The sequence below is a fragment of the Paroedura picta genome, chromosome 7 (assembly GCF_049243985.1).
Source record: "Paroedura picta isolate Pp20150507F chromosome 7, Ppicta_v3.0, whole genome shotgun sequence".
NCBI classification, from domain to species: Eukaryota; Metazoa; Chordata; class Lepidosauria; order Squamata; family Gekkonidae; genus Paroedura; species Paroedura picta.
Window position 1 is genome coordinate 77,884,821 of NC_135375.1, and position 26,324 is coordinate 77,911,144.

General features: G+C 42.6%; 1 protein-coding gene across 1 annotated transcript; it reads left to right on the top strand.

Moving 5' to 3' along the window:
• The first annotated feature begins 8,009 nt into the window (after positions 1 to 8,009).
• Positions 8,010 to 23,839, top strand: TYRP1 (tyrosinase related protein 1). Its single transcript, XM_077345030.1, has 8 exons — positions 8,010 to 8,189; positions 8,839 to 9,292; positions 12,079 to 12,401; positions 15,084 to 15,288; positions 16,668 to 16,835; positions 20,570 to 20,749; positions 22,213 to 22,359; positions 23,363 to 23,839. The coding sequence occupies exons 2-8, from the start codon at positions 8,929 to 8,931 to the stop codon at positions 23,566 to 23,568; spliced, it is 1,593 nt and encodes a 530-aa protein (XP_077201145.1). The 5' UTR covers positions 8,010 to 8,189; positions 8,839 to 8,928; the 3' UTR covers positions 23,569 to 23,839.
• The last annotated feature ends 2,485 nt before the right edge of the window (positions 23,840 to 26,324 follow it).

Below are 26,324 nucleotides of genomic sequence, written 5' to 3' on the forward strand. Positions count from 1 at the left end.
TCTTTCTTTCTCTCTCTCTTTCAGTGTATACACAGAGGGCAGGTAGCATTTTTACCTACCTTTGCATTGAATAAGAGTGAAATGAGCATGTAAGGCAAAATTAACAAAATTATATTTTGTTAATGTTTTTACATTTCCCCCTTGAGTTTTTGCAGCTGTTCTGTTTGTTGTAATCCCTAATACAGTACAGATTTTTTTTTCTTTGCAGTTATTGTCAGCACAATGGAACAACCATCTTGGGTGTGTATGTTAATTTCAGTAGTTTACTACTGGTTTATCCAGCTGTTGGCCATGCATCCTCACGATTAGCACTGGTTCTCCCCCTGCACCAAAATCCTGGCAGAGTTTTGATTTTTCCTTTTTTGTTATGTTGTGACATTTGTGCTATTAACATGGGGAGGTAACCCCATGTTGTTGTTTTTTTTAAGTCAGGGTTTTTCTAAATCTAAGGGTTTTGCCAGATTTGCAGTGTGCAGTGTAATAGCAGTGACTCCACTGCATGTCTTACTAGGGGTAAAACCCACTGTATCCAGGCATGCAACAGGCGCTAGAGTGTAGGGGTGGGAAGAAGAAAGGGAGGGTTGTGGAGGAGGTGGAGAAAAGCAAAAAGTGCTCTGATAGCCAGTTGCAGGGCTGTAAGGAAGTGTTGTGAGGCCAAGTCCTGATAGGGAGGACTTCTCGGAGGAAAAGTCTTGCCAGGAGACCCCAGCTTCACCCAAACCTCAGCTGGATGAGAGTTTAGCCCAGTCAGATGTTCAACAGGCACAGAGCTCTGACCAACATGAGGGAATGGAGCTGCTTCCAAAGTTGTTGCAGGAGCTTCTCATCCATCTGCGCAGCCTCCAGCTGCAGTTTCCTGCCTTGTCAACCCACCTGGCTCACCTGAGCCAATTAATCAATACCAGCTATATGCTGGAAGAGAGCTCCAGTCTAAAAGGCATCACATCAGCACAATAGTTGCTGACTGCAGAAGACTGTGAATCATCACAGAGTGAGGACTAAGATGGTCTAACACCCTATATTAACTTGATGTTGGGAGGTTTGTGTTGTGGACACAACCTGTGACCTGCTTCTTCTACTGATGCCCTTGGACTGCCTGAAGGAACCTTTAACTTACTTGACTAACATTCATTGCATTCTGTCTTTCCCTTAGCATTCTGTTTTTGAAACATTGGTTCTTTCTGCCTCCCTGGCAGCTCATCAGTCCTTTCTTCCAACAGAGCTGAAACCTGAGACCAACACAGCAGGCAAAAGAAGCAGCTGGCTTCCTTTCCTTGCCTGGGGGAGATGGAGGGTGGGAAGATGCTGAGAATGGAGCAACTTACTAGCAGCAGAGCCTTTCCGAGAGGCCAGCACCTCTTCCACCTGGCAAGGAACAGTAAGAGGAAGAAGACGACAGATAAGCCCCACAATTGGCCCTCATTGGCAGAGTACTCTCTCTATATTGGTGGCACACCACCAGGTAGGGCCGATCGGGTAGGGACTTAGTTGTCTGCATGCAATTTGAACTGACTGGTCCTCATTGGCAGAGTGTTCTCTTCCTATTCGCAGCACACACCCAGGAATGGCCAATCAGATAGGGAATGAGTTGTCTGCAATTTCACAATTCTTTAGGGGTGATGATGATGATGTTTGTACTTTTTTATGCCCTCCCTCCAAGGACTCAGAGTGGATTATAATGGAAATAAAATTACGTATATAAAATTTCAATATGAAGTAGGAATTTAAATAAATTAAATTTTTAAACATTACAAGCAGAAAATACCCACTAATTTGCCCAAATTATCTCTATTTCCAGGGAAAGAGAAGTGGGGTCATACAAGTAACCATTGGGTGAAGTTTAATTCGGTAGACTTACATGTTATTTCAGGCCTCAACCACAAGCCTGGTGGAACAACTTTGACGTGCAGACCCTGTGGAACTGCTGAAGGTCCTGCAGGGCCCTGATCTCACTTGGTAAAGCATTCCACCAAGCTAAGGTAAGGGTCAACAAGGTCCTGGCCCAGGTTGATGCCAGTTCAATTTTGGGGGGTACAGGGATCCTGAATAAACTTTGCTCACTAGACTTTAAAGCTCTTTAAGGGACATAGTGGGGACATTTGGCTATCCATCCAACCTTCCACTAATAAACTTGAAATACTTGAAAGAGAAAGATGTTTGGGCCATTGGCTGCATTGCTACCTAAGCCACTGAAAAATTATGCATTAGTTTTACCATCTGAGAAATGTAAGAAAATGTATATTTAGTAGTAAACAAAGGCTTCTAGATAAGAACTGGATTAAGGCCAAAAATGTCTTCCTTGCCTCTATTCCTGGCTGCAAACAAGGCTTTTTCTTACCATCATGCACATGCCCATTAGCTGGTGTGATTTTGGCAAACAGTGCACCTGATTGTACAGAATGACAGTTTTTCCACTGACTGAACCAGTAATGTGACTAGGAAGACACTGTGCACAGAAATACTAATCAGGGATTGAACTACTTGGTATGAACAAGGGCTAAGTGTTCTAGTTGGCTAACCAGTGTGTCAGTGTTACCAGAAATGTACACACGCATCCCAAGACACGTGTATGTTGTGCAGTGGGGAACTGCTTTGCGAGAGGTTTGGTAATCTAGCATTAAGGATCATTTGCCAATGTTTGTGAAGTGATCACACCCTTTAGAACTCAAGGCAGACAACAGATAGTTATAGTAAAATAATAACAATCTTTATTGGAAGGAAAACAAAGAAATAGGCAAAATATATCTAGCAAACTAGCAATCAATTAGATAGGAAAATAAAGGAGGAAGAAAGTTGCAGTAAGTATATTTACTAGTCCTGGAGAGCAGAGAGGTCATATCAACATGATCAGCCAGTGTCTTGAAGGGTGTTCTGAATAAATCCAAATCAGAAGCACACTTTGGCTTGGCAAAGCCAGAGTTTTTATAGGTTTTGGAGGAGAAGGGATCATGCTGAGCTTGTGGTAGGGGTGTGACAGGGGCATGACAGAATTTTCCATGGGTAGGAAATTGTGAAATGGCCTAGCCAGGTCCAGAGATGGGCATTATTAAAGGTAAAGGTATCCCTTGTGCAAGCACCGAGTCATGTCTGACCCTTGGGGTGACGCCCTCCATCGTTTTCATGGCAGACTCAATACAGGGTGGCCTTGCCAGTGCCTTCCCCAATCATTACCGTTTTAACCCCCAGCAAGCTGGGTAGTCATTTACTGACTTCGGAAGGATGGAAGGCTGAGTCAACCGTGAGCCGGTTGCTGGGATCGAACTCCCAACCTCATAGACATCGCTTCAGACAGCATTTCTGCTGCTTACCACACTACGTCTACACAAAAGGAACCATCATGGGTTTATCTATGGAGTTGGGGAAAGCAATTTCCAGTGGCAGGTTGGCCAAGAGTAAGCCATAGGTGTGAGACAACAGAGATTACCTAGAAGCCCCTACGAAAACACAGTTCTGCCGGTCACTGAATCAGCAATACAGTGGGGTGGGGGAAGAAGTGCAATGCATGTTTCAGGCTGCAACTGTCATGTCAAATCTATGGCTGAGAAAAAGATGGAGTCTGGCCCAGCAGGGTCTTGGCAGACTTTAACAGTGCCACAGCTGACCACAGCTTTTCACACCCAACAGAAATCTGGGAATGAAATACCAAGGAAGCATATCACCTCTTGTTTCTGCTGGCTGAGAAAAACCACAGAAAGCAGAAAGTAGGAGGAAAAATGGCACCCAGACATTCCATTCCCAAATTTCTACTGGCCATGGCATTTCATAACCATCAGAAATCTGGGAGGAGCTGTGACCTGGTGGTAGAGCATCTGCTTGGTATACAGAAAGTCTCAGGTTCAATCTCTAATATCTCCTGTTAAAAGATCTGGCAGTGGTTGGTGTGAAAGATCTGAGACCTTGGAAAACTGCTGCTAGTCTGAGTTGACAATACTGACTTTTGATGGAACTTTGCAGTATAAGGCAGTTTCATGTGTTTACCCTCTGCTCGCTGCTAAAAGCTGTGATGAGCAGAAACGTGGAGTTTAAATGGCTCAGAGCCATTTAAACCCAACAGCTGAGTGGTGTGGACCTCCCTGCCACTCAGTTCTTTGGTTTAAATTGCTCAGAGCCATTTTTCTCAAGGAGCAGAAAGCAGGGGCTTAAATTTTAAATGGTTCACATAACCATATGATCTGGTTCAGGGCATGAACCAACCTCCCAGTTCATATGAGTCTGTGGTTCTGTTTGTGGCTTGGTCCATAAGTAAAAGTGCAGTTCATTACCATTCCTACTCCCACAGTGGCCAACCAGTTATTTTGAAGAGTAACTGTAGGACATAGCGGTCAAGAACTTCCCCCTATGATGCCTCTCAGCACAGATGTTAACTGTGGCAATTCCTTTTAGTCACCATACTGATTAGCGTCTGATAGACTCTCCACCATGAATTTAAAACTAACTATGTTTGTAGCCATCACTCCATCCTTTGATAATTCCATATTTTAACCATTCACTGAATAAAGGGCTTCCTTCTGCTTCTCCTGAATCTGCCCTGAAATGAGCATTTCATAGCTTGGCAGATTGAAAAGGATGAATGTGATATTGTTATCCCGGCTTACAAAATGTATAGACAGGGCAGTTAAGGACACGCATTGGTCAATATGTCAAGGAATAACATGGAACATTTAACATTAATAATGTGTCTATAGAATTATACATTATGCGTGTAATGATTAGGCTTCAAAATATAAGTAGTACTCCTGATATAATGTGCCTACCCAACCAAAAGTCTAAGATGACCTTGAAATAGAGAAAGGAAGGCAGGCAGACAGACAGCAAAAGAATAGAACATTGCAATAATGGGTAATTTCAGCTATCCTCACACTAGATAATACATATTCCATTTGTAACACACATAATATTCTATATACAGCAATTATTTCCCTTGGAACTGATGTTGAAATTTAGAGAATAACAACCACAAAACTTGTAAAATTCACATTTATTCAAAAGTCAAATATGAGCACATTTTATCCCAAACACAAAACTTTTCAAAAGCTGGGGTAGGGGAGTTTGGCAAATGGAAATTGAAAGGAGAAGTATGGTTAGATCTGTCCAAGACAACTGTCTGTTATGTATAATATAGGGCTTATAGGAGCAGGGATCAATATTTGTGCTGGTTAGGGAAACTGCAAACCTGTTACAAAGGATGCCAGTATATGGTTAATGAGAATCATAAAGAATCATCCATTTCCTCTCTATGCCTGGATCTCAATGCACTTTGCTTTCTTACCTAGCTGGATACAATAAAAGAAGCAATATAGATTAATTGTGTAACAGACCTTTTTTGGGAACTGTAGAGAAATGGATACAACAAGCTCACAAATAAATACACAAGAGCCTCGAAACCTGCCAACAAAATACAAACTGATGGTCGAAACAGTTGGGAGTACCAGTTGGCTATAGTCAAGTGGATGAAGATTCAGTCTTATGTTCATCAATAGCAAACCTTTCAGCTCTTCTTGCCCATGGCAGATTAGCTAACTAGAAGGAACCTGCCTTTCTCTCTCTTGTGGAATGGTTGGAAAATGTATACTAAATGAAGTCTCTGAAAACCAGGGCATCGTGTACGAGGTGTAGGTCTTGCAGCCTCCCTGGGAGGGAGGGAAGCCCAGTCTCAACACATCTCAGATGCTAAGTAGGACCAGTACTTGGGTGGGAGACTACTAAGACTCTACAGAAGAAAATGATGGCAAACCACACCTACTTCTTACTTGCCTTGAAAGCCCCTTTCTGGTGTCACCATAAGTCGACTGCAACTTGATGGCACTTTCAAACAAACCAAAGAAAGTCAGGAGCCTTCATCAAAGGTCAGTGGTAATGGCATGCTTTGAAAATCCCACTTCTTACATGTTATAGCATTTCCAGACAATTTGGGGAAGGTTCCTCCCTCCCACAGCTGCAACTTCTGCTGTACCACTGATACTGTATCATCATACAAGTGTAAACCTGGTGCCAATGGGCTGCTTTATACTAAAAAATATATAAATGATCCATCTAGTGCTAGTTCTGACTGGCTTTGGCTGTCCAGGAGCTCAAGAAAATTAGGGACCTTCCAAGCGATCTGCAGCCTGAACAACTGAAAATCCTGGAAATTTTCTGCTTTACCCCTGGTCATTAGGTATAGACTACACAGGGATTGTCATGTTTAAAAGACCATGATAGATTGCTGTAAAAAGACAAAGGGTGGATACTACATATGGAAAAATGAAAGGAAGGGAGTGCTGAAGTGGTACCAATAGAAGAGGGAAATGATGATATTGCAGGTACCAATTAAGAGGTGTCAGTGACACAAGAGCAAACAATACCTGCACAGCACTTTATGTACATAGACACATTATCAAATGTGTAAATCATATACAGCATTCTATACAATGTGACTGAAGAAATAAGAGTTTTTATTTACTTGTATTTATAGCCTGTTCCCTTTATAAAAAGTCCCTCCTGGACAGTCTGTTTAGCACAGTATGCAGAATGAAAGATCTATAGGAGCCCTCCTGGCCTGCTCAAGCAAGCCATTCTGGAATGAGGGTGGCCACAAAAGAGAATACATATGTATAGTTATTTATTGATCTTACTCATATGATGACACATTTAAATAAGAAAAATGGTTGTGGTGGAGCACAGGAGGATAGGTGGCCTTAAAGATAAGAGGGTCAAAGGCCATGAAGGCTTTGCATGTTATAACCGGTACCTTGAATTGAACAGAGTGAATGATAGGAAACCAGTCAGGTGATTGCAGAACACCTGTAATATGTATACCCTCCCTAGTTCCAATATTCACCAAGTTTCCAAGATGACTTTAAGGGCAATCACATGTAGAAAGCATTTTACAGTAGTCTAGCCTTGAGGTCGCCATGGTATATGGCAACATGACCAGGTTGGCCGACTCAAGAGGAAGCCTTCTTGGGGCTAAATGAAGCATTAACTTGCTTCTCCAGCAGAAATGCTGGTTTTGTTATAATCCCTACCGAGGCTCTAAGAGATGGCTGAATCCCATCAAATGTGGGAATCTCAATGTCCTTCAAGACCTCAGTGTTCCATGATTGGGAAGTAGACACATTAATGGGAAGGAGGAGCATTACTGGGAAGGAAAATAATGTTATCTGGCTTTACATAAAGCAACTGAGTAACTACTGCAAATGTCCTGCGGATGGAAAGTATATCTCACCTAGAAAGACTCTTCCACCCTGTCAATGTAGGAGCAGTGAAGAGGTGCCATGAAACCCAAAGCTGTCTTGATTTTTTGTCAGCAAGTGAACATTTGTCTTAAGGCAGTGCTGTATCTGTCTGAATTAATTTGGATGCTTCATAAATAAGTGCAGTCAGACAGGATGGGTGATGATTGCTGGCCTTTAGAAGCAAGGATATTGTAAGAGCACAATAAACTAATTCCTTAATAAATTGCAAGAGTAGATGCTAAGACCACACTGGATATATCACTAGAACTCGGCTCTCCTCACTCCACAGCAAAAAAGAGTGCCTCGAAGGTCATTCAACCGCTCTTGCCCAAGGATCCACTTCTCTTTCCCTACTGAGGGTGGTTGATGTCCAAAGAGCATAGAATTGTAGAAGCATTAGAGTCTGTGAGTCAGACTAATGGAGACTAGTGTGTGGCCACTGACATTATCCAACATGCTTGGTCTATAATTGATTGCCATATGCTAACGTAGAAGCATCAGCTGGGGCATGGAACTCAAGTCTGACGTTGGAGTCCCTTTTTGATGCATTGCACCACACAGTTCTACAGCATTTGCTCCATTTCCTTACTCTGCTTCTTTGGGGCTTCTTTGCACATTCAGAATAAAAAGTCTTTTCATTCGGAGTTTTCTGTTTTCCTTACAATTACTTGCATCTGACCTTTGCTAAAACTTGTAAAATCACAAGGAGATCAGCATGAAAGAAATCATGTGCTGTCGGAGTACTTATCCAGGAAAACTCACTGAAGTAGAAAGGGTTTAGTGGGGGGAGACAGAGAGAGAACGAGCGACAGAGAGAGTCATGCCAAACCAAATTGTTGGCAAGACCGGGATTAGAAAACAGACAGAAATCCAAAACAAATTAGCATTGCTGTGTTCAGGGTGCGAACGACCATAAAGACGCCCAGGAACTCATTCAAGAACCACTCAGGAATACTGCAAAAAACAAAAAAGGTACAAAGCAGGGTTCCTTTTAAAAATAGCTTTTGATGTGTTAGAAACTTTCAGTTACAGCAGAAAGGACAATGTGAATGCCTAAAACAGTCACGTTCAATATTTTGGGATTTAGGATTGAGAGCATTGAGCATTTGGGGGGTACATCTTCCTGATTTTATAGCAAAAAGCTGCCTGCCAGGACCATCATGGTCAAAGGCTAGAAAGATTTCCTATCTAATATACTTGGAAGATTTTTTTTTCTGTCCAGGAATGTGATGGGAGGGATGGGACAGCGATATCACTGCAACAATGTATGGATTTACAAACTCTTTAAGAAATGGACTTCTCAAATGAGGGTGCTTTCATTTGTGATTTAAGCAGTTGGGTTTCTTTGCTTCACATTCATTTTGTTTACATATGCCTGTTTCCACATGCTCTGTGCTTTAGATTGTATATTTACTGGGCTGCCCTATGCACTACAAAGTACTGATGCTAAAAGACTGCTGTTGAGGGTAGAGCAACATCAAGGATCTGTTGCAATAAACCCTCCTAACATTAAGAACAGTAGAGCAGATGAGAAGATTACTTCCCTTTAATGAAGCAATGCCTATGGGGACTTCTACATCAGTTTTATTTCTTCCTCATCTCTCTTTTCTCATTTCAACAGTGCTTGGGGAAGACATCAGATTTTTGGATACAAACTCCCAAGAAGCAACACAGCATCGGATCTTCATTGTTATATATCTGGACTGTTATTATGCAGCTAGTTACACTATTGCTCCTCACCCTGTCCAGAGAAATCAGTGCGCAGTTCCCTCGGCAATGCACCACAGTCAACGCACTAAGAAGAGGTGAATGCTGTCCTGATTTGTCTCCAGTGGTGGTTCCTGGTTCAGACCCCTGTGGATCATCTTCTGGGAGGGGGCAGTGTGTTCAAGTGACAGCAGACTTGCGACCCCATGGGCCGCAGTACATGCATGACGGCCGAGATGACCGCGAGCAATGGCCTCTTCGCTACTTCAACCGAACCTGCCGATGCAATGGAAACTATGCTGGGTATAACTGTGGGTCCTGTCGACCTGGTTGGAGTGGACCAACATGCAACCAACCAACAAACATAGGTAAGGGTAATAAATGGGGGCGGGGGGATGTATTCATAGAATCATAGAATCATAGAATCATGGGGTTGGAAGGGATCTCCAGAGTCTTCTAGCCCAACCCCCTGCACTATGCAGGAACTCACTACCTGCACACCCACAGTGACCCCACTTTCATGCCCAAGTGATCCACCAAAAATCTCCAGAATCTAGCCTGGCCTGGAAGAAATTCACAGTGCAGATATTTAGTGCAGAACTACTTTTTTCTATTATAAATTCAGCATTGTGAATAATTCATGCAAACATATTTCCAATGCAGCAGTCTTCAACTGTATCATAACACTTCAGTTTTCAGAACTTCTGGGCGTTTACAAGCCATTAAATAGAAGCTTCAGAAGCAACCAAACTGAATGCCTAGACCTCTGTGTATTGACACCTTCCCCTAAATACCTCTCGGGCCACTTTAAACCTCCACAGAAGCAGGAAAACCAGATCTAAAATCTTACAGATAAATAAGAATCTTTTGGAAATATCTGCATAGTAATGGAAGAAGGGGCCATTTGTTGTTGTTATTTAGTGTATTTCTATGCCACCTATCCAGGGAATTTGCCCACAATTTTCATCGCTTTGCTTCAGCATGTTAAAGCCCCACCTTCAGTAGCAAAGCTTGCAAGAGCTCAAACATTAATTCCAAGTTGTTGCTCATTTTTGTATCTATAATGTCTTGGCTAAACTTGGGCACCCAAAGCATGCCTTCACAGCACATTTCTGTGTTTATGGATTTACTTTTTATTTCACTAAATATATGCAGCAAAGAAAACCTCTTGAGGCACTGATCTTTACACTAGCACTGTGACAGGAACAGGCAGACCAAAAAGCTTGTTTTCACCCCTACTATTGCCCTGCCAACTGTGCAATTGTTGGAAGCCATCACTGGCTGGAGGACTCTATCCTACAAGCAGACTGTAGCAGTTTCAATATTTGGTCAGGAAGGTCCTACTGTATGTTTACAATGGATTAGCCAACAAGAATAGAGACAGTCATCTCTATTTCATTTTCAGGGTCTGTGTGTCACATTTTAAAATATCAGAGCTTTTAAAACAGCTTTTTCACTATCTTTTCATTCATTTTTTTCCTGTCATTTATTTCATTGAATTGATTTTGAAATATCATAAAAAATACATCATAATAAAGACAAATGGCAATTCATTGGAAAGAACTTAGGGCTGAAATTGCTTATGTACTGTAAACCACATCAAAATGTGACTTGTAATTGATCCTCTTACATAGACATGAAGTCATGCAGAAAACTGATGCATGCACATTTAAAATGGCTTTTTCATGCATCAGAAACAATATATTCATGTACTTAAAACTGCCTGTCATATGTGAACTCCAAGGAAGATAATCTGAGCACAGGAAGTGGCATGTGTGACTCAAGTGTCGTAGTTCCACCACCTTCCTTTCTGCTTTCTATTCCAATTTGCTGTCTTGGGACTTACATATGTATTGTGCTCTGCTTTTATATTATATTTGTTCTTGGTGGTCCTGACTGAGCAGAAAAACAGGACATAGATATTGTAAGGAAGTAAGTAAGCTGAGTAAATAAATAAATTGATGACAGGATTACACATTTTCAGATTGTGAAGTAGTTAGTTGCAGCATCTGCAAATAACTTCAGAGGCACATGTCTCATTTGTCTTTGGCCTCAAAATATTCAAAATATTTCTTTTATTATAACTTCAGTTTAGCCAAGCTGGAACTCATACTGCTGATCTGTCACAACTAATTATTCTTTATTTACATTGGTTTGGTTAGATGTTGGCCCCAACCATCCAGCAAAATCAAAAGCTCCAATGTCCCGTGTTATTTAAGCTTTTGAAAAAATAGAGAAACAATTGTATGTGACTAGTGTCCTGTTGACAAAACTATTGCATTGGCCCCAGATAGATATTGAGATACCCAGACGCCAAAGGATCAGGTAAATATGCATGCTTCCATCTGTTTTGTGAAGGCACAACTGGTCTCACACTGAATAGACCAGGGGTAGTCAAACTGCGGCCCTCCTTATGTCCATGGACTACAATTCCCAGAAGCCCCTGCCAGCAAATGCTGGCAGGGGCTCCTGGGAATTGTAGTCCCTGGACATCTGGAGGGCCGCAGTTTGACTACCCCTGGAATAGACAATGTGCTTCTGTCCATATTCATAATCATATTCATGTATGTTGGTGCCATATGCATGTACATTGTCTCAGGGATCCTTGCCTCTATTTGTGTCCATTGGTTTAATTACCAATGTTTAGAAGAATCCATGTAAGGACACTATATATGCAGAAGATGTCTTTCAGGATCTGCCATGGCATTTTCCCAATGAGCTAAGAATCATGCACATGCTAATGGAAATGTTCTGTGCATGCAAGATGCCTATCTCAGATTCTTATATAGAAACATAACTGTAACTTGTAAATCCTGATGGCAGGATAGACAGACTCCATGAAAGATTATAGAGAGTCTCTCAAAGGGCAATATTCTATAAACTGTAAACTGAAGCTATTTCTTAGTATTCTCATTCCCAGACACTGAAATGGCTACACTGCAAGACTAAGGCAGAACGATGTACTTTAGAAGACCAAGAGCTGGGAGAAACGATGATATTAACAGTAGGGACTAGAGGAATGGATTTCTCTTTTTAAGGGTTTTGTTTTAATTAGCCTAGATATTTCTCTTAGGACAGGAAACTGAAAAGTTATCAATTTTACAGTCAATTGCTCCATTTATATTTAGAACAACCTCTCTTTTTAAATCCTTAGTCAGAAGAAACATTCTGGATCTGAATAGAGAAGAAATAAATCGTTTTATAACTGCTCTGCAGCAAGCTAAAAATACAATGCATCCAAATATTATGATAGCCACAAGGAGACGTGAGGAGATTTTGGGCCCTGATGGCAATACAACACAATTTGAAAATGTGACCATTTATAACTACTTTGTGTGGTCCCATTATTACTCTGTCAGAAAGACATTCCTTGGACCTGGACAACTGAGTTTTGGTGGTGTAGACTTCTCTCATGAAGGACCAGCATTTCTTACCTGGCACAGATACCATCTACTGCAGCTGGAGAGAGACATTCAGGTGACATTTCCATTATTTATATCCTATATTCTCAAATTCAAGAACATACAGGCTTCAAAATGTCTCCCCCCCCCCCCCTCCACAGGACACTCTAAAATACACTTGTTGGACCTGCAGCAATTTCTTAACATCATAAAAATTTAGGTTTTGAATAATATTGAATCGTGCTTGGAATTCATTTTTAAAAAAATATTTTGGATATATAGCAATTTATGGTGGTTCCTAAATTTCTGTGAAACATATATCTTTAACTGAGAGAAAGTAAAACAAGTCATCCAAGAAACTTTCTTTCTATACCAACTTTGGTGAGTTTCTGAGAAAACTTGTTTTTAAGACTGGTAGGAAACATTCCTCTCTGTTCAGTTGTCCTAACTAGTCAGACAAGAAAGAAAAACACTGCTAAAGTCACTTTCCTTTCACTATCCCATTTCTAATATTCTCAATAGCTTCCCCATCCCCCCCCCCCCCCCCCCGTTGAATGTTCTCTATGGGTCAGTTCACATATACACACTTTTCTTTGGATGAATGAAGCATCAAGTAATGGGCTGTATAATGAACCATCGCAAATGGAACTCATAACCAATGTTACCTTCAACACCATCCCTCAGTGGTATCAATTATAGAGTATGTAATGTACAGTGATATACAGGCATGTGCACAGGGGATCACAGTAAAGTTAAAATGGCCCGGGGGGGGGGATCAGAGTATCCCTGTGCACATTTTGTTTTTCTTTTTGCCGTCAAGTCACAGCTGACTTAGGGTGACCCTTTTAGGTTTTCAAGGCAAGAGATGTTCAGAGGTGGTTTGCCACTGCCTGCTTCCTCATTACCATCCTGGTATTCTTTGGAGAAAGAGCCTCTTGTGGCACAGAATGGTAAGGCAGCCGCCTGAAAGCTTTGCCCATGAGGTTGGGAGTTCAATCCCAGCAGCCGGCTCAAGGTTGACTCAGCCTTCCATCCTTCCGAGGTCGGTAAAATGAGTACCCAGCTTGCTGGGGGGTAAACGGTAATGACTGGGGAAGGCACTGGCAAACCACCCCGTATTGAGTCTGCCATGAAAACGCTGGAGGGCGTCACCCCAAAGGTCAGACATGACCCGTTGCTTGCACAGGGGATACCTTTACCTTTATTCTTTGGAGAATTCTTTCCAAATACTAGCCAACCCTGTTCACTCACTTCTGCAAACTGATGAATTCAGGCCAGTGTGTTCAGGTCAGGCCCCTGTGTATGTAGATGATCAGACTGCAAGGCAAAGCCTAGCAGCTCGAAAGGCACAGGACCTTTGTCTTCTGTTTTTTATGCCCATCCCCCCCCCCAAAAAAAATCTCTCTGTTTCTCACTTTCACAAAGTTGGCTTTCTCTATATATTCAATCCTCATCCTTTCTAATGAATGAGCAGCCACAGGCAGGAGGTTCCTGGAAGGATGATACATGCCATGGGAGGGGAATACGTCTCCTGTTTCTGGCATTGCCCCCCCCCATTCCCTGCTGCCAATTCACAGGCTGGCAGTGGAGATATGGATGCAGGAGGGGGGGGTGCTCAGCATCATCAAATTCATGTTTGACATCACTTTCAGGGCTAAGAAGGTTGTAGGAGCAGTTACAAGAGGGATTTACTTTTCCTCCCTCCTTAAATTCAGAGCTTCCAAAGGGAGGGGGAGTATATCTTTAAAAATCAATACAGCCTTCTCAGCAACTTAATATTAAGAAGGCACAGAATGATCACACAAATCGTCCCTGCAAAGCAACACAAAATGGATCTTCCAGATGCTTGTTGGGGACTCCATGGACAGAAACAGAGTCCGTGTACATATATCAGCTTTGCGTGATTGCCTGGCACCACATCGATATCTTCTGCTCTTCTCCTCTCTGAATCACTAGTGGCCATTAAAGCAAACCAGGCAAAGGCTGAATCAATGGGTGGACTGCCCACTAGTTCTGCTACAGCCTGGTGGGGCCAGCCATTCAGCTTTGGTCCAGCTGACCTGGGGTGCTCCAGGAGGAAGTGAGTGTGAGCAGCCTAGCCAGAAATCCCTCCCACCTTGCTGCTGCCTTTCCACAACACTGGCCTACAGGGAAAATTCTCAATTAAACTGTCCTTACACGCTCCTTGTATGAATTGCTTATGGTTGCCAGGTCCCCCTGGCCACTAGCTGGTGATGGGGGATAGCAGTTCCAGATCTAGTTTAGGAAACTCCTGGAGATTTTGGTTGGGGCCTGGGGAGCATAGTGACCTCAGTGGGGTATAATACCATGGAGTCCACCCTCCAAAGCATTTATTTTCTCCAGGGGGATGGATCTCTGTAGTCTGCAACTGAGCTGTAATTCCAGAGAATCTCCAGGTCTTTCCTGGAGGCTGGCATCACTAGAATCGTCCTTCCCTCCTTTATGTTAAGTTTATTTTGAGAGTCAATGAGAAAAGAGCAGTACTCCTCAATTAAATGTAACCAACAGGTGTCAAGTGACACCCCCCTCCTGTCCTGAGTATAGGACTAATTAAGTGGACAAAAGCAGATGGTGTGGTTTCTTCCTGCTGAAGCATTTGGGGAAGACACTGTCTTATTGATTCCACATTCGAACCAAGGCAAGAGAAGAAGCTGTAGTGATGATAAAAGAATTAGGTAGGTAGATCTAGGTCCACTGCAGTGCTGCTCAACATTAACCCCCCTATTCTCTCCACCAGGACATGCTGCAGGATCCTTTTTTTGCACTTCCCTACTGGAACTTTGCAACAGGTAGAAACACCTGTGACATCTGCACTGATGACCTGATGGGATCTAGAAGCAACTTTGACCCCTCTCTTATAAGCCAAAATTCTATCTTCTCTCAATGGCGAGTTTTATGTGACAATCTTGAAGAGTATGATACGTTGGGAACCGTTTGCAACAGTAAGCTCCAATTCTCTTACCTATATTCGGTTGTTGCCGCCCTCTCCTGAAGGGTTAATTTAATAAATACCAGGACATACAATTTCTACTTGGCTGTGAAACAAATTAGACTGTCTTTATTCCTTTATTTTAAACATTCTGCCCTCCAGTTGCTAGAAAAATAAGTAATACTTTATTTTCAAATATTGGGGGATGGGTATTCAAACTGGGAAAATACGGGTGTGCCTATCTCTTGGCCTTTGTCATCATGGATATTCTCCATCCTGTCCAGTTTGAACCATAGTCTTATATCTAAAGTTGAGGTTGTTGTGGTTGTTTTGTTTTGTTTGTTTGTTTGTTTGTTTGTTTGGGGGGGTTAAGAAAACAATAATGTAACTTTTCTCTGCTTATTTCCAGCAAGGGTTCATTCAAAGCAGCTGCCAAACTCTATCCCTCCCATGTACTTTCTCAGAGTGTCAGATATTGCGCTTTTACCACTGAAAAGATACTTGCCAGAAGATGTTTCCAGAAGACAAAAAACAAAACAAGTGTCCCCCCCCCAAGGAAAAACGAATGATATATATAATGCTATTCACCACCCTGCTGTGAATATACATTCAGTTCCTACAAAACATCCTTTGGGTGGGAAAGCAATTCCCTTGATCTCCAGCAATACCCCCCCCCCATCACCTGCTATTCCCCACTCCCCACCCCCGATCTTTCTCACACTTCATAACCAAGTCCAGAATATGCTGAAAATGAAATGCTTTATTTGTTTCAATTCGGCACTCCAGTATTCCTGCAGACTGGGGAAGGACGGTGTCAGTTTTATTGATATTGCTAACATTATGTGCATTCCTGGCAGTAATGACTCAACTGTGTCCCTGCTCAGTTTGTATTTAGAGAAGGTCCATGAAACTGACAGGTGTCTTCCCACTAGCAGCTAGAGAATGTTTAGAAAATGGCAGCAGGTAAAAGAGCAGATTGTTGAATGGAGCTTACTCCCAGGAAAGACATTTTAGGATTGCACGGATAGCCAACAACACCATCTCCAATCCTTTCTCCAACCCAAGGGAGCCACCTGAAAAGTAATACATTTCTAAGAAGGGAAATGGACATAATAGTAAGGAAAACACAGGCATGCAACATTTGGGAATACATGAGTGAGCAGACAGAATCTGGAGCAAATGACCTAGTATGGTCTCATCTGGAATATCATGCAGTACTTTGTACCATAAGGACTAACATATTTTAAAGTGTGCGCCCTCAGAATGGCCCTCAGCCAAACTAATTGCCTGTTTTTTGTCAGCCTGGTATACCCCTGTTGTTTAAGGTTTAATGATCATCTCAGAAATGTCTAGAACATCACCTTCTCCCTCTCTCCCTTTTTCCTATGCCAGGCACAGAAGGTGGTCCAATTAGACGAAATCCTGCTGGAAATGTTGCCCGCCCAATGGTGCAGCGCCTTCCTGAGCCACAGGATGTTGCTCTTTGCTTAGAAGTCGGATTATTTGATACGCCTCCATTCTATTCAAACTCAACAGACAGTTTTCGTAACACCCTGGAAGGCAAGTAATTCTCAGGCAAATGGTCTGGAAGCAGAATGGGAGAGGGGACGAAATTTGCTGCATTTATCACACACTGAGTGAATCAGGTCAAATCCTTGTCAGGAGGGAAGAATCCCACAGGAAATCTCTTTTCTTTCAAGCCCATGGTGAACTGTATTGTGTCTTTGGGACACCTTCAGACTCAGCGTAATGCTTTCACCATTTGACATTAGGTAGCATTCCTTCATTTAAATATATGGAACATGTCTTTAAAATGTAATGCAATTCATATCACATACTTGATCGATTAACCATAAGTAGCAAAATCAAGGCAAAGGAAGTATCTTCTTCTCAATATTTCCAAATACAAATTTCCACTGGAGAAATATAACTTTACTAGATATAAAGCCCATTTATAAAAATGGGCAAGGGAGTAGAGGGGCGGCGAGGGCGAACGGTGCCGCTATGAGGGGTGGTGGGAGCGCGCTGGGTGGGGACGGGTGGTGGGCCACGGAGTACGTAGGACTGGTTGGGGGTGGAGGGGGGGAACCACGCATGCTCAGGGCATGGCGCAAGCGTAGTGCCTCATGGGGGGTGGGGTGAGCATGGGGGAAGGAAGCCACGCATGCGTAGTTCAGTTGGCAGCCGTTACAGCAGTTGCGGGGGTAGCGCAGCCTGTCTGCGGCGTTGCTTGGGTGTGGAGCGGCCTGGGGGAGAATGGGGCGATCTTGGAGAGGGTAACTAGGGGCACAGGGAAGGGTGGGTGCATGGGTGGCAGGCCAAAGGTTTGTATTGGGGAGAGGGTTTGGGGGGAAGCGCGGTGAAGTCGCTGAGCCTTGGTGGGGGGTGCTGGGGTGGTCAGTGAGGGAGAAGGGTGCAATCAGCGGGATGGTGCGTCGTCCGTGGGGGGTGGCGGGTGTGGGGAAGGAGGGGTGGAGAGGGAAATGTTGAGGGGTTGGGGGGGTAGGAAGTTTTGGGGGGTGGGGGGTGCTTAGTGACGGGTGGCAGCTTACCTGGGTGGGTCTGGTGCGGAGGTCAGCAGTGGAGGGGCACAAGCTGCCCCTGTCTGTACAGTGGAGCCAGCAGTTGTCATGTCCAGGAGCCTGGCACCGGTGGCGTCGTCGCGGGAAGGCATAGTGGGAGGTGGGGGGTTCCTTCCCCGCTCTCCGGGAAAGTTGGGAGGGTGTGTGGCTGGAAAGGAGCGTCTTCGACGTGGCGTCCCTACTCCTTTCCCCGCAGCGAGGCACAGTCCACGACAAAGCATGTCCCCCCATTGCCTACATGGTCCCAGAGTGAGTGACACTTGGAGTTTTTATCCCGGACGGTGCCCGCACCTTTCTCCTCCCAACTTGCCTTTAGCCTTTTATTTAATACCGCAGAGCGGTTTACAGATAGCTGTAGTCCCCAACCTTTTTATCACCAGGGACCGGTCAATGCTTGACAATTTTACTGAGGCCCGGGGGGGGGGGATAGTATTTTGCTGAGGGATGTCACTGCCGCCTGAGCCTCTGCTCCACTTGCTTTCCTGCTGGTGCCCCTGACTTCCCACCGCCCTCTGGGGGGCACTGGCAGCAGCAGCTGCGCAGTGCCATGCCGAGGGGGAGCCCCAGCCATGGCAGCCACTGGAGAGCACCAAAGGTGAACTGGTGGCACAGTGGCAGGGCAGCCCCCGAGGCAGCAGCCGGGGAGGAGGACGAGGAAGAGCTGCAGTCCGGTACCGACTGATCCACGGACCGGTACTGGTCTCCAGACTGGGTGTTGGGGACCGCTGCTTTATAGCATGTCATTATTTTCATTTTGGCATACTGGTCTGCTGCACATACACAAAAAACTGCACAGTTAGCAACATTTCTGGGTTTGGGCTGAACATTTTACCACGCCTCACAAATGTTCTCCATTGCCAACTTTTTTTACTAAGCCCTCTCACTTGACACAGCAAACCAGATTGCTCCAAGTACACGGATATCTTCCAAAATAAGCTGATCAAGTGCTGACAGTATACCCACAGTGTGTGAACATATGTACCCATTTAGCAACCTTGAATTTACTCACTTGGGTCTGTTAAAAATTGCAGGTATATTGAGCATGCTTATCATGCCTGCTGCAGGAACCCCTGGTGTACCTAAGCATCAATCATCTTTGCTGTATTATATTTATATTTATATTTATATTTATATTTATATTTATATTTATATTTATATTTATATTTATATTTATATTTATATTTATATTTATATTTATATTTATATTTATATTTATATTTATATTTATATTTATATTTATATTTATATTTATATTTATATTTATATTTATATTTATATTTATATTTATATTTATATTTATTTCCCGCCACTCTTGGCAAAGCTGGCTCGTGACGGGTTACAAGATAAATTATACTCCCCTAAAACCCCTATTTCCCTTCAAACCAACAATTAAAAACTACCCAACAACCGACGGCAACCAGTATACCCGCCTCGCTGGGGAATCAGGGAGAGGATGACCTCCACCAATGGCATATGGTGGGGAATTCCAGTATGCTTTTTTTTTTTGCGGGGGGGGGGGGTATTCCTTTTCCCCACCCTCAGCTCCTGCTCAAACTGAAATAGGCAAGCTATTTCCTCTCAGAGCTAAGTCAGAGCAAAACTGTAAGACAAAAGAATAAAAACACTATATTTTAATAGTATAATTAAATCCCACAATTGAGTATGATACAGGTGGAATATAATCACACTCCCTTATATTCATCAGATGTGTATTACAAATGCTACCATTTATTTAATATCATACAGCTTTAGGGTACAGCATGATCTGGTAATACCAATATTGGCAAAAGTGAAATTTCCAGATATTCAGATTTCCTCATTGGCAATTTTAACAGCAATGGAACTTTTACGAAGCTGCAGCAACAAAGCAAAACAAAGAAAGAAAAACATCTGTGGGCTCTAAAGCATTGTCATTTTAATCTTGACAGTGAGCAAGAGGGAGAGTGAAGGTAGATCTAACAAGGGATGAAATATTATTTCATGTATTTGAGACTGTCTACAGTTAGGTTACAACCGAGGTCTAGGCCACAGCTTTAATAGAAAAGGTCAGCTTTGCTAAATGAACTTAATAGAGAGAATCTCTTACAGGTTTAGGAGGCAGCTCCAGGCATAAGGAACAGCAAGAGCAAAAGAGGCTAGAGCCATTCAAGGATCATGAGTTTTGAGCAAATGGAGATGTTATTGTTTGGGCTCAACACAAAATATTTGTATGGCATGGTGAAACATATAGCCAGTGGGAATTTAATGTTCAGTCCCTACTACATTGGAACATTTAGACCTCACTTTATGAAGATTTTTTTTTTGTAATAGTGCTCTATCCAAAGAGTATGATTTCTACATATCAAGAATACGTGCAATAGTGCTGACAAATCAGCAATGAGAAGCTGACCTTTCTAAAACCAGCCCACCAGCAGCCATTCAGGAAAAAAAAAATTGTGAGGGTCCAAAAAGAAAGCTTGCTCATTAGGATACTTAGGAACACTTTGAGACAAACAATCCCCAAAATGTTGCTCCTGGGGGATGGGGGATCCCCAGGAATTGCTGTAGGAGGAAACAAAAGCTGGGATTTCAATCATCACAGTCACCTCAAATGCACACATACACACAGAAAACCTAGGTGGGATCCAAGCCTACATGCAGGTTTGATCTGATGATTTTGCACAAGATTCTCATGATTATTTCTGACCTGTGCCTCCTGTTTCTGATACACAGGCTACAGCCATCCTTCAGGGAAATATGATCCAATAGTACGGAGTCTTCACAATCTGGCCCATCTCTTTCTGAATGGCACTGGAGGGACCACCCATTTGTCCCCCAATGACCCCATTTTTGTCCTCTTGCACACATTCACTGATGCTCTCTTCGATGAATGGCTGAGGAGACACAACTCTGGTGAGCTGGTTTGTACTTGTGTTATTGCACCTTATCAGAGCTAGGGTGACAGATGTGTCCTATTTCCTTCCAGCTGTGCTTCAGAGAAACTGGTCAGGTGCCATTTCTGTCTGCATTAAGGAATATTATGATCCTGTAGGAATAGTAAGGCCCTTCAGTTAGGATCCAGTGGCACAATGAAATTCTTTTTTCATCAGGCAAGAATAGAATGCAGCTAAAAAAAAGGATCTGCTGTATTAGTCATTGACGCCAAGGATCACAAGACTGAGGGGTGTTTAACCATGTCATCTGATCACAGCAGAAGAAGCGGATGCAAGCTCTGTTCTTGTCATAACTTCAGAAATGTAGGCAATTTCCTTGATCTTCCCCTGCCCCCACCTCGAAGGCAGAACAGCACAGAATTGCTGCACCTTTTGAGGCAGCTGTGAAAAAGGGATTCAGCCATGGATTTTCAGAGCCAAGCTAGTGCCAATTTTGGCAGGTCCAAGAGTTGTTTATTATTGCAGGAAAATCACATAAGTTCATGCCATGTTTCCGTAACACACACAAAACAAGAGCAGATGGTGTGGCAGGAGGCAGCCAGTCTCTTTGTAGATCTGGGCTAATGCAGATTTTACAAAATGGAATGGGAAAGAAATACACCTAAGCTTCAGGACATGCTAAGAATGCGGTTTGTCAAACTGCATTCTGGGGAATCTGAGGATCTCTAGAAGATGATCTAGGGTGCCATGATAAGAACAGCAAGAGCAGCAAGTAACCGTTGGCCTACCTTTAGTGACCTTCTCCTGCAATGAAAAGCAATAGGGAAGTGGGCCACATCAACGTGCATTTATTTTCCACAGGAGAACATTGAGGCCCAGTGGACCTCATTGCATCCTCATGATCTGAGAACATGCTGGTGGACTCTCCTTGATGCTCTTCCTGTGTAGGTAGAAATTGCATACTGAGGGAACCATAATGAAGATCAGCTATGTGTTGTTCCTTCAGGGAGCAGATACATATGAAAAGGCCATGCAAAAAGCAATCAGATGCTTCACTGGTTTTGCTATCCACAAGCACCCATATTGCTCTTATTGAGGTTGGGGAGTTGCGAACTTGAATGAATTATGCATTTTAATTGCATCTTTCAAGACTGCTGCCATCCTGCTGCTTCTAGCGCAGAATCTCCAAGTCAATGAAATCATAACTACTGCCTTTTTGACTACATGGATTATATTTGCAATACTTGCTCCTGAGCCTACACCTGCTCATCACACAACATGGTCAGAGAATTTGATTCTGGGCCTCCTCCTGTCCTTAATGTCTGCAATTACAAAATATCCATGTGCAGAAGGAAAATTATTCTTCGTAGGAAGTAGTTCTTCACTGCTTATAACTGAAGACCCAAAGCCTGAGGATCTAGGAGATATTTTAACATTCTTACCTATGGCAACCTCTTGAAATAGATTTTTTTTCCAAATTAGATGCCTCCGTATACCCCCTAGAGAATGCCCCCATTGGACACAACAGACAATACAACATGGTCCCATTCTGGCCCCCTGTGGCCAATGATGAGATGTTTGTTACAGCTCCAGAAAATCTGGGCTATAGTTATGAAGTCCAGTGGCCAGGTAAGTTGTTCAGCTATATTCTTCTCATTATATGCTAGGTTGTAAATTGTACTGTTGGCTTTTTCATTAAGTGAGTCAGAAGATGGTTTATTATGTGCAAAGTAAGTGCACAGCACCGTTTCTAAATGGAGCCACTAAAAATGCTGGCTTTTTGTTCTGTAGCCCCCTTTTGTTAACTTCATGGGCTGAAAGCAGAGAGGGATATGCCAATTTTCAGCATCAAAATATAATACAGGCAAATCTTAAGTTTCAGTGCTGAAAAATATGTGGACACCCAAGCAAAAAACAAAGGGCAAACCCTGCACTTGGCACAAGTATACAGTCAATAGTGGTGTGCTCTCAGTGTAGTAGGGTTTCTTCTGCCATTATTGTCTGACTTGTGATTGGTGGCCCTGTGCTTGGATTTATGGTCCCAAGTAAGGCCTTTTTAAACAAGGTTAGAAGGGAACGTGCCATCTGAGCTTTCTGAAGGAAATTGAGAAAAACTGAACATTTCCTTCTTCCAGCATACTGAGAAAACCATTCAGGTTGCACTTGGCAAATGCTACCTCTCAAAGTTACATCACAACACAATTCTAAGAAAAACTAGTTAAATTTATCTTAACTTTTTCTTGGTTATCCTAACAATACCAATCAATGGAAGACTATCATCCATAATCTCTAAAACAGTCTTTCACATCCAGGGTTTCCTGAAACCCGGGGGTTTCTTGGCAGCCCTGTGTTTCCTCAATGGGTGGGAATTAAATGTTTAATAGTTTTTTTAAATATATTAAAATTATCAGGTGACATGACTATATATGGTCATGTTGACCTCCCCCCCCCCCTCCCAGAATGGCCAATGATGGGCCTGGAGGAGGTGGGAAGGGGAGGGACCCCAGTGGGCATGGACACAATTATGCTTCCCAACCCTATTCTGTACAATCGTGCTCTAAAACCATATATTCAGGGGAATGCAGCTTATCTCCTGTAATGATCTTTGCCTTTTTTTCCTGCTTCATCTTAGCTCGAACTCTCCAGGTCACTGAAGTTATAACTATTGCCATTGTCACTGCCCTGATTCTGGTTGCAATTATTTTTGCTGGTGCCACATGTATTGTCCATGCCCGGAGAAACAAGGATGAAATGCATCAGCCTCTTCTCACTGACCAGTACCATACGTATTCCGATGATTATGACAGCATACCGACCCCAAGCCAATCAGTGGTATGAAGGCTCAGCTGACTTACCTGCCCCCTGCGGTGCTGCTCTTTTTGTGGAAACACTTCTGCTTTAACATGAAGAACGCTAAGAGTAAGAAGACCCCTTGTTAGAATTCCTACTTGTATCACCAGGGAAATTTCCATTCATGTCCACAATAAGCTTTCACCTGCTTTGCTGTTTAGCTATTTATCCATAGTATGAAGAAAGTGTCCTGACTTGATCAGAATGTAGAGAGGTAAAGGACACATAAATTAAAAGAATAAATAATATTAATTACTAAGTGCAGCGCTTCCTGTTCAATGTTCTTTTCCAGTTTTTATCTAGATCTATGGAAATATAAGGTTTAATCAAAAACTTTTGGAAAAATCGTCATGTAAGAGTTATTGCTCTTACTCACCATCAGCTTTGTCCTCAGTGACCCTTCATTGACTGGCTAAGAACACCCATGTGACCAATCTAGCAAATGTGCTTTAATTCTATATTGACTTTGTTTGCCTTCATACAAATCAGCACTTAGAATAAATTGGGTATGCAGCACTGGGCTGAAATCATTGCAGAATCACTCTAACAGCAAGAAAGAATCCATAATCGAAAAAATAGCACCAAAAGGAGACAGAAGAATAGCAAAAAGCATTTCAAAAAGTTATTTCTTACAACAGAATACAACAAGCTACAGAGACACAAATAGGGCCAGTAGTCCCTGATAATTCTTCCAACCTTTTGTGTGGTTGGGTGATTTTTATACCAAACATCCAGACCATGAAGAGTTATTGAAAATACAATGGCTTGTGATATTTTTGTAAGCCCCAATAAGACAGTATTATACTACTACTTTAAATAGATGGACATCTGAACATTTAAGGGGATTAAAATAAATATTTCTGCTTGCCCCCAAAGTACAGTTTTCAACTGCACAATCAAAATGGGTGGATATTCAATGCTACCATAGCAAAGATGCCATTCTTCCCAAGCATACAAGTTGTCTTTAGCATTCCGTGATTTGTTTAAGCTGGCATTTTTCTCCAGTGCTTGTTATATTCCTGTGAAATTGATGTTATCCATGCACCTCCATGCATGAATAATACATGTAGCAAAAGAATCTTCTGAAAAAACAATTTAGCTGTTGCATTCATTGGTTCATATACACAGAACCGAAGTACGCATGCCTACATGTGTTTCCTGGCCCCTGTATGTTTTTTTAATGCAGAAACAGCTCTGTAAAACTACCACAAGATGGCAGTACAGCAAGCAGCTGAAGCCTTTCTGGAATCAAACCAAATCCACTCTTTGCAAATAATTTGCAAATCAGTTGGGTGGAAGGATTTAGTAGAAGGATATGAACAATCCCATTAAAATATTTGCATCCATTTTCATATGGAAGAAATGCAACTTTGCATTGTAGCAAAGAAATAACTGTGATATAGCACCAATTATTAATTTCTCATTCTAAGAGCATGATGAAATATGATAAATATACTAAAATACCCATGCAGGGGTCACAACGGATGCCGGCACTGAATTTAAAGTCAATTGTACTTAAAGTCAACGCAGCCCAGTAGTAAGTAACCCAGTTGGTACTTACCAACCTTGCAAATACCATGCCACTATCATTCTTGTATCTTTAAATCTTAATTTTAAAAAGAAGAAAGTAACAAAATGGCAAATCTTGTTCTAACACAGAATAAAGTTGTTGTTGTTTTTTTAATTACACATTGCCCCATCATAAACATTGCTGTTACAGATTCTGGCTGTGATTGCCCTTCTGTCGTGCTTTCTCTTTGGTGTCCACGGCACTCGCATACTGTGTACATATGGAACTGCCTGGCTGACTGGATCTATCAAGGTCATATTGTCTTCTCTGACATGATGAAGCTCTCCAGGTTCTTTCACATCATGCCCTGCTGGACTGTTTTAACTAGAGATGCCCACGACTACCTGCTGCATGCAAGGGACATGCTCTACTATTGTGCTACAACTCTTCTCCTAACGGTGCTCATATATTCCTTCCAGTGGCTAGGACACAACATACCTATGAGACCATCCTCATGTCTCATTATGATTTCTTAGGTGCATCAAGTTTGCCATCTCAAGAATGCCCTCCTGTGAGCCAGTGTGAAGGTAGTGGTTAGTAGCTGACTAGGATCTGGAAAGACCCAGGTTCAAATCCCCACTCGATCACTGAAGTTCACTAGGAGATAAAACAGAGGAGAACGGGTGGGGTGTAAATGAGTAAAACTGGGGTCCACCTTCTTAATGTGGCTCAGTAGCAGACCATCTACTTCTCATGCAGGAGGATCGAGCGTCTCCAGTGGTAGGTGATGTGAAAGAGCTCTGTCTGAGACATAAGGATAGTTTTGATCAACCAGCTGTCTGACTCAGTAGCCTGGCTGAAAAATTACAGTGAATGTGCATTCAAGTTGTTGTTTCTCAAGTAAAGTGTACACTTGATTTTTCTTTATACCCGCATTGCAGTATTGCACCTGCACAGCTGAACATCTCATTGTCATTGTGCCATGTGAACATGACCTGCCAAGGTTATATGGCAACCATCTTTTGCGAGCATTGGAAGACTTACTGGCTTCTGGTGGCTGCATTTAATCTAATGTGGAAAGGAACTGACCATTCTTGCACTTGATTTTCTCTACTAGCTGTTCTGGACGCGCTAAAACATTGTTAGTAGAGCTCAGCCATAATGAGGAGGGAGGTCTTTTCATGAAATCTTTCACTGCATGTGAAAACTGACAGACCCTTCAGCATTTGAGAGG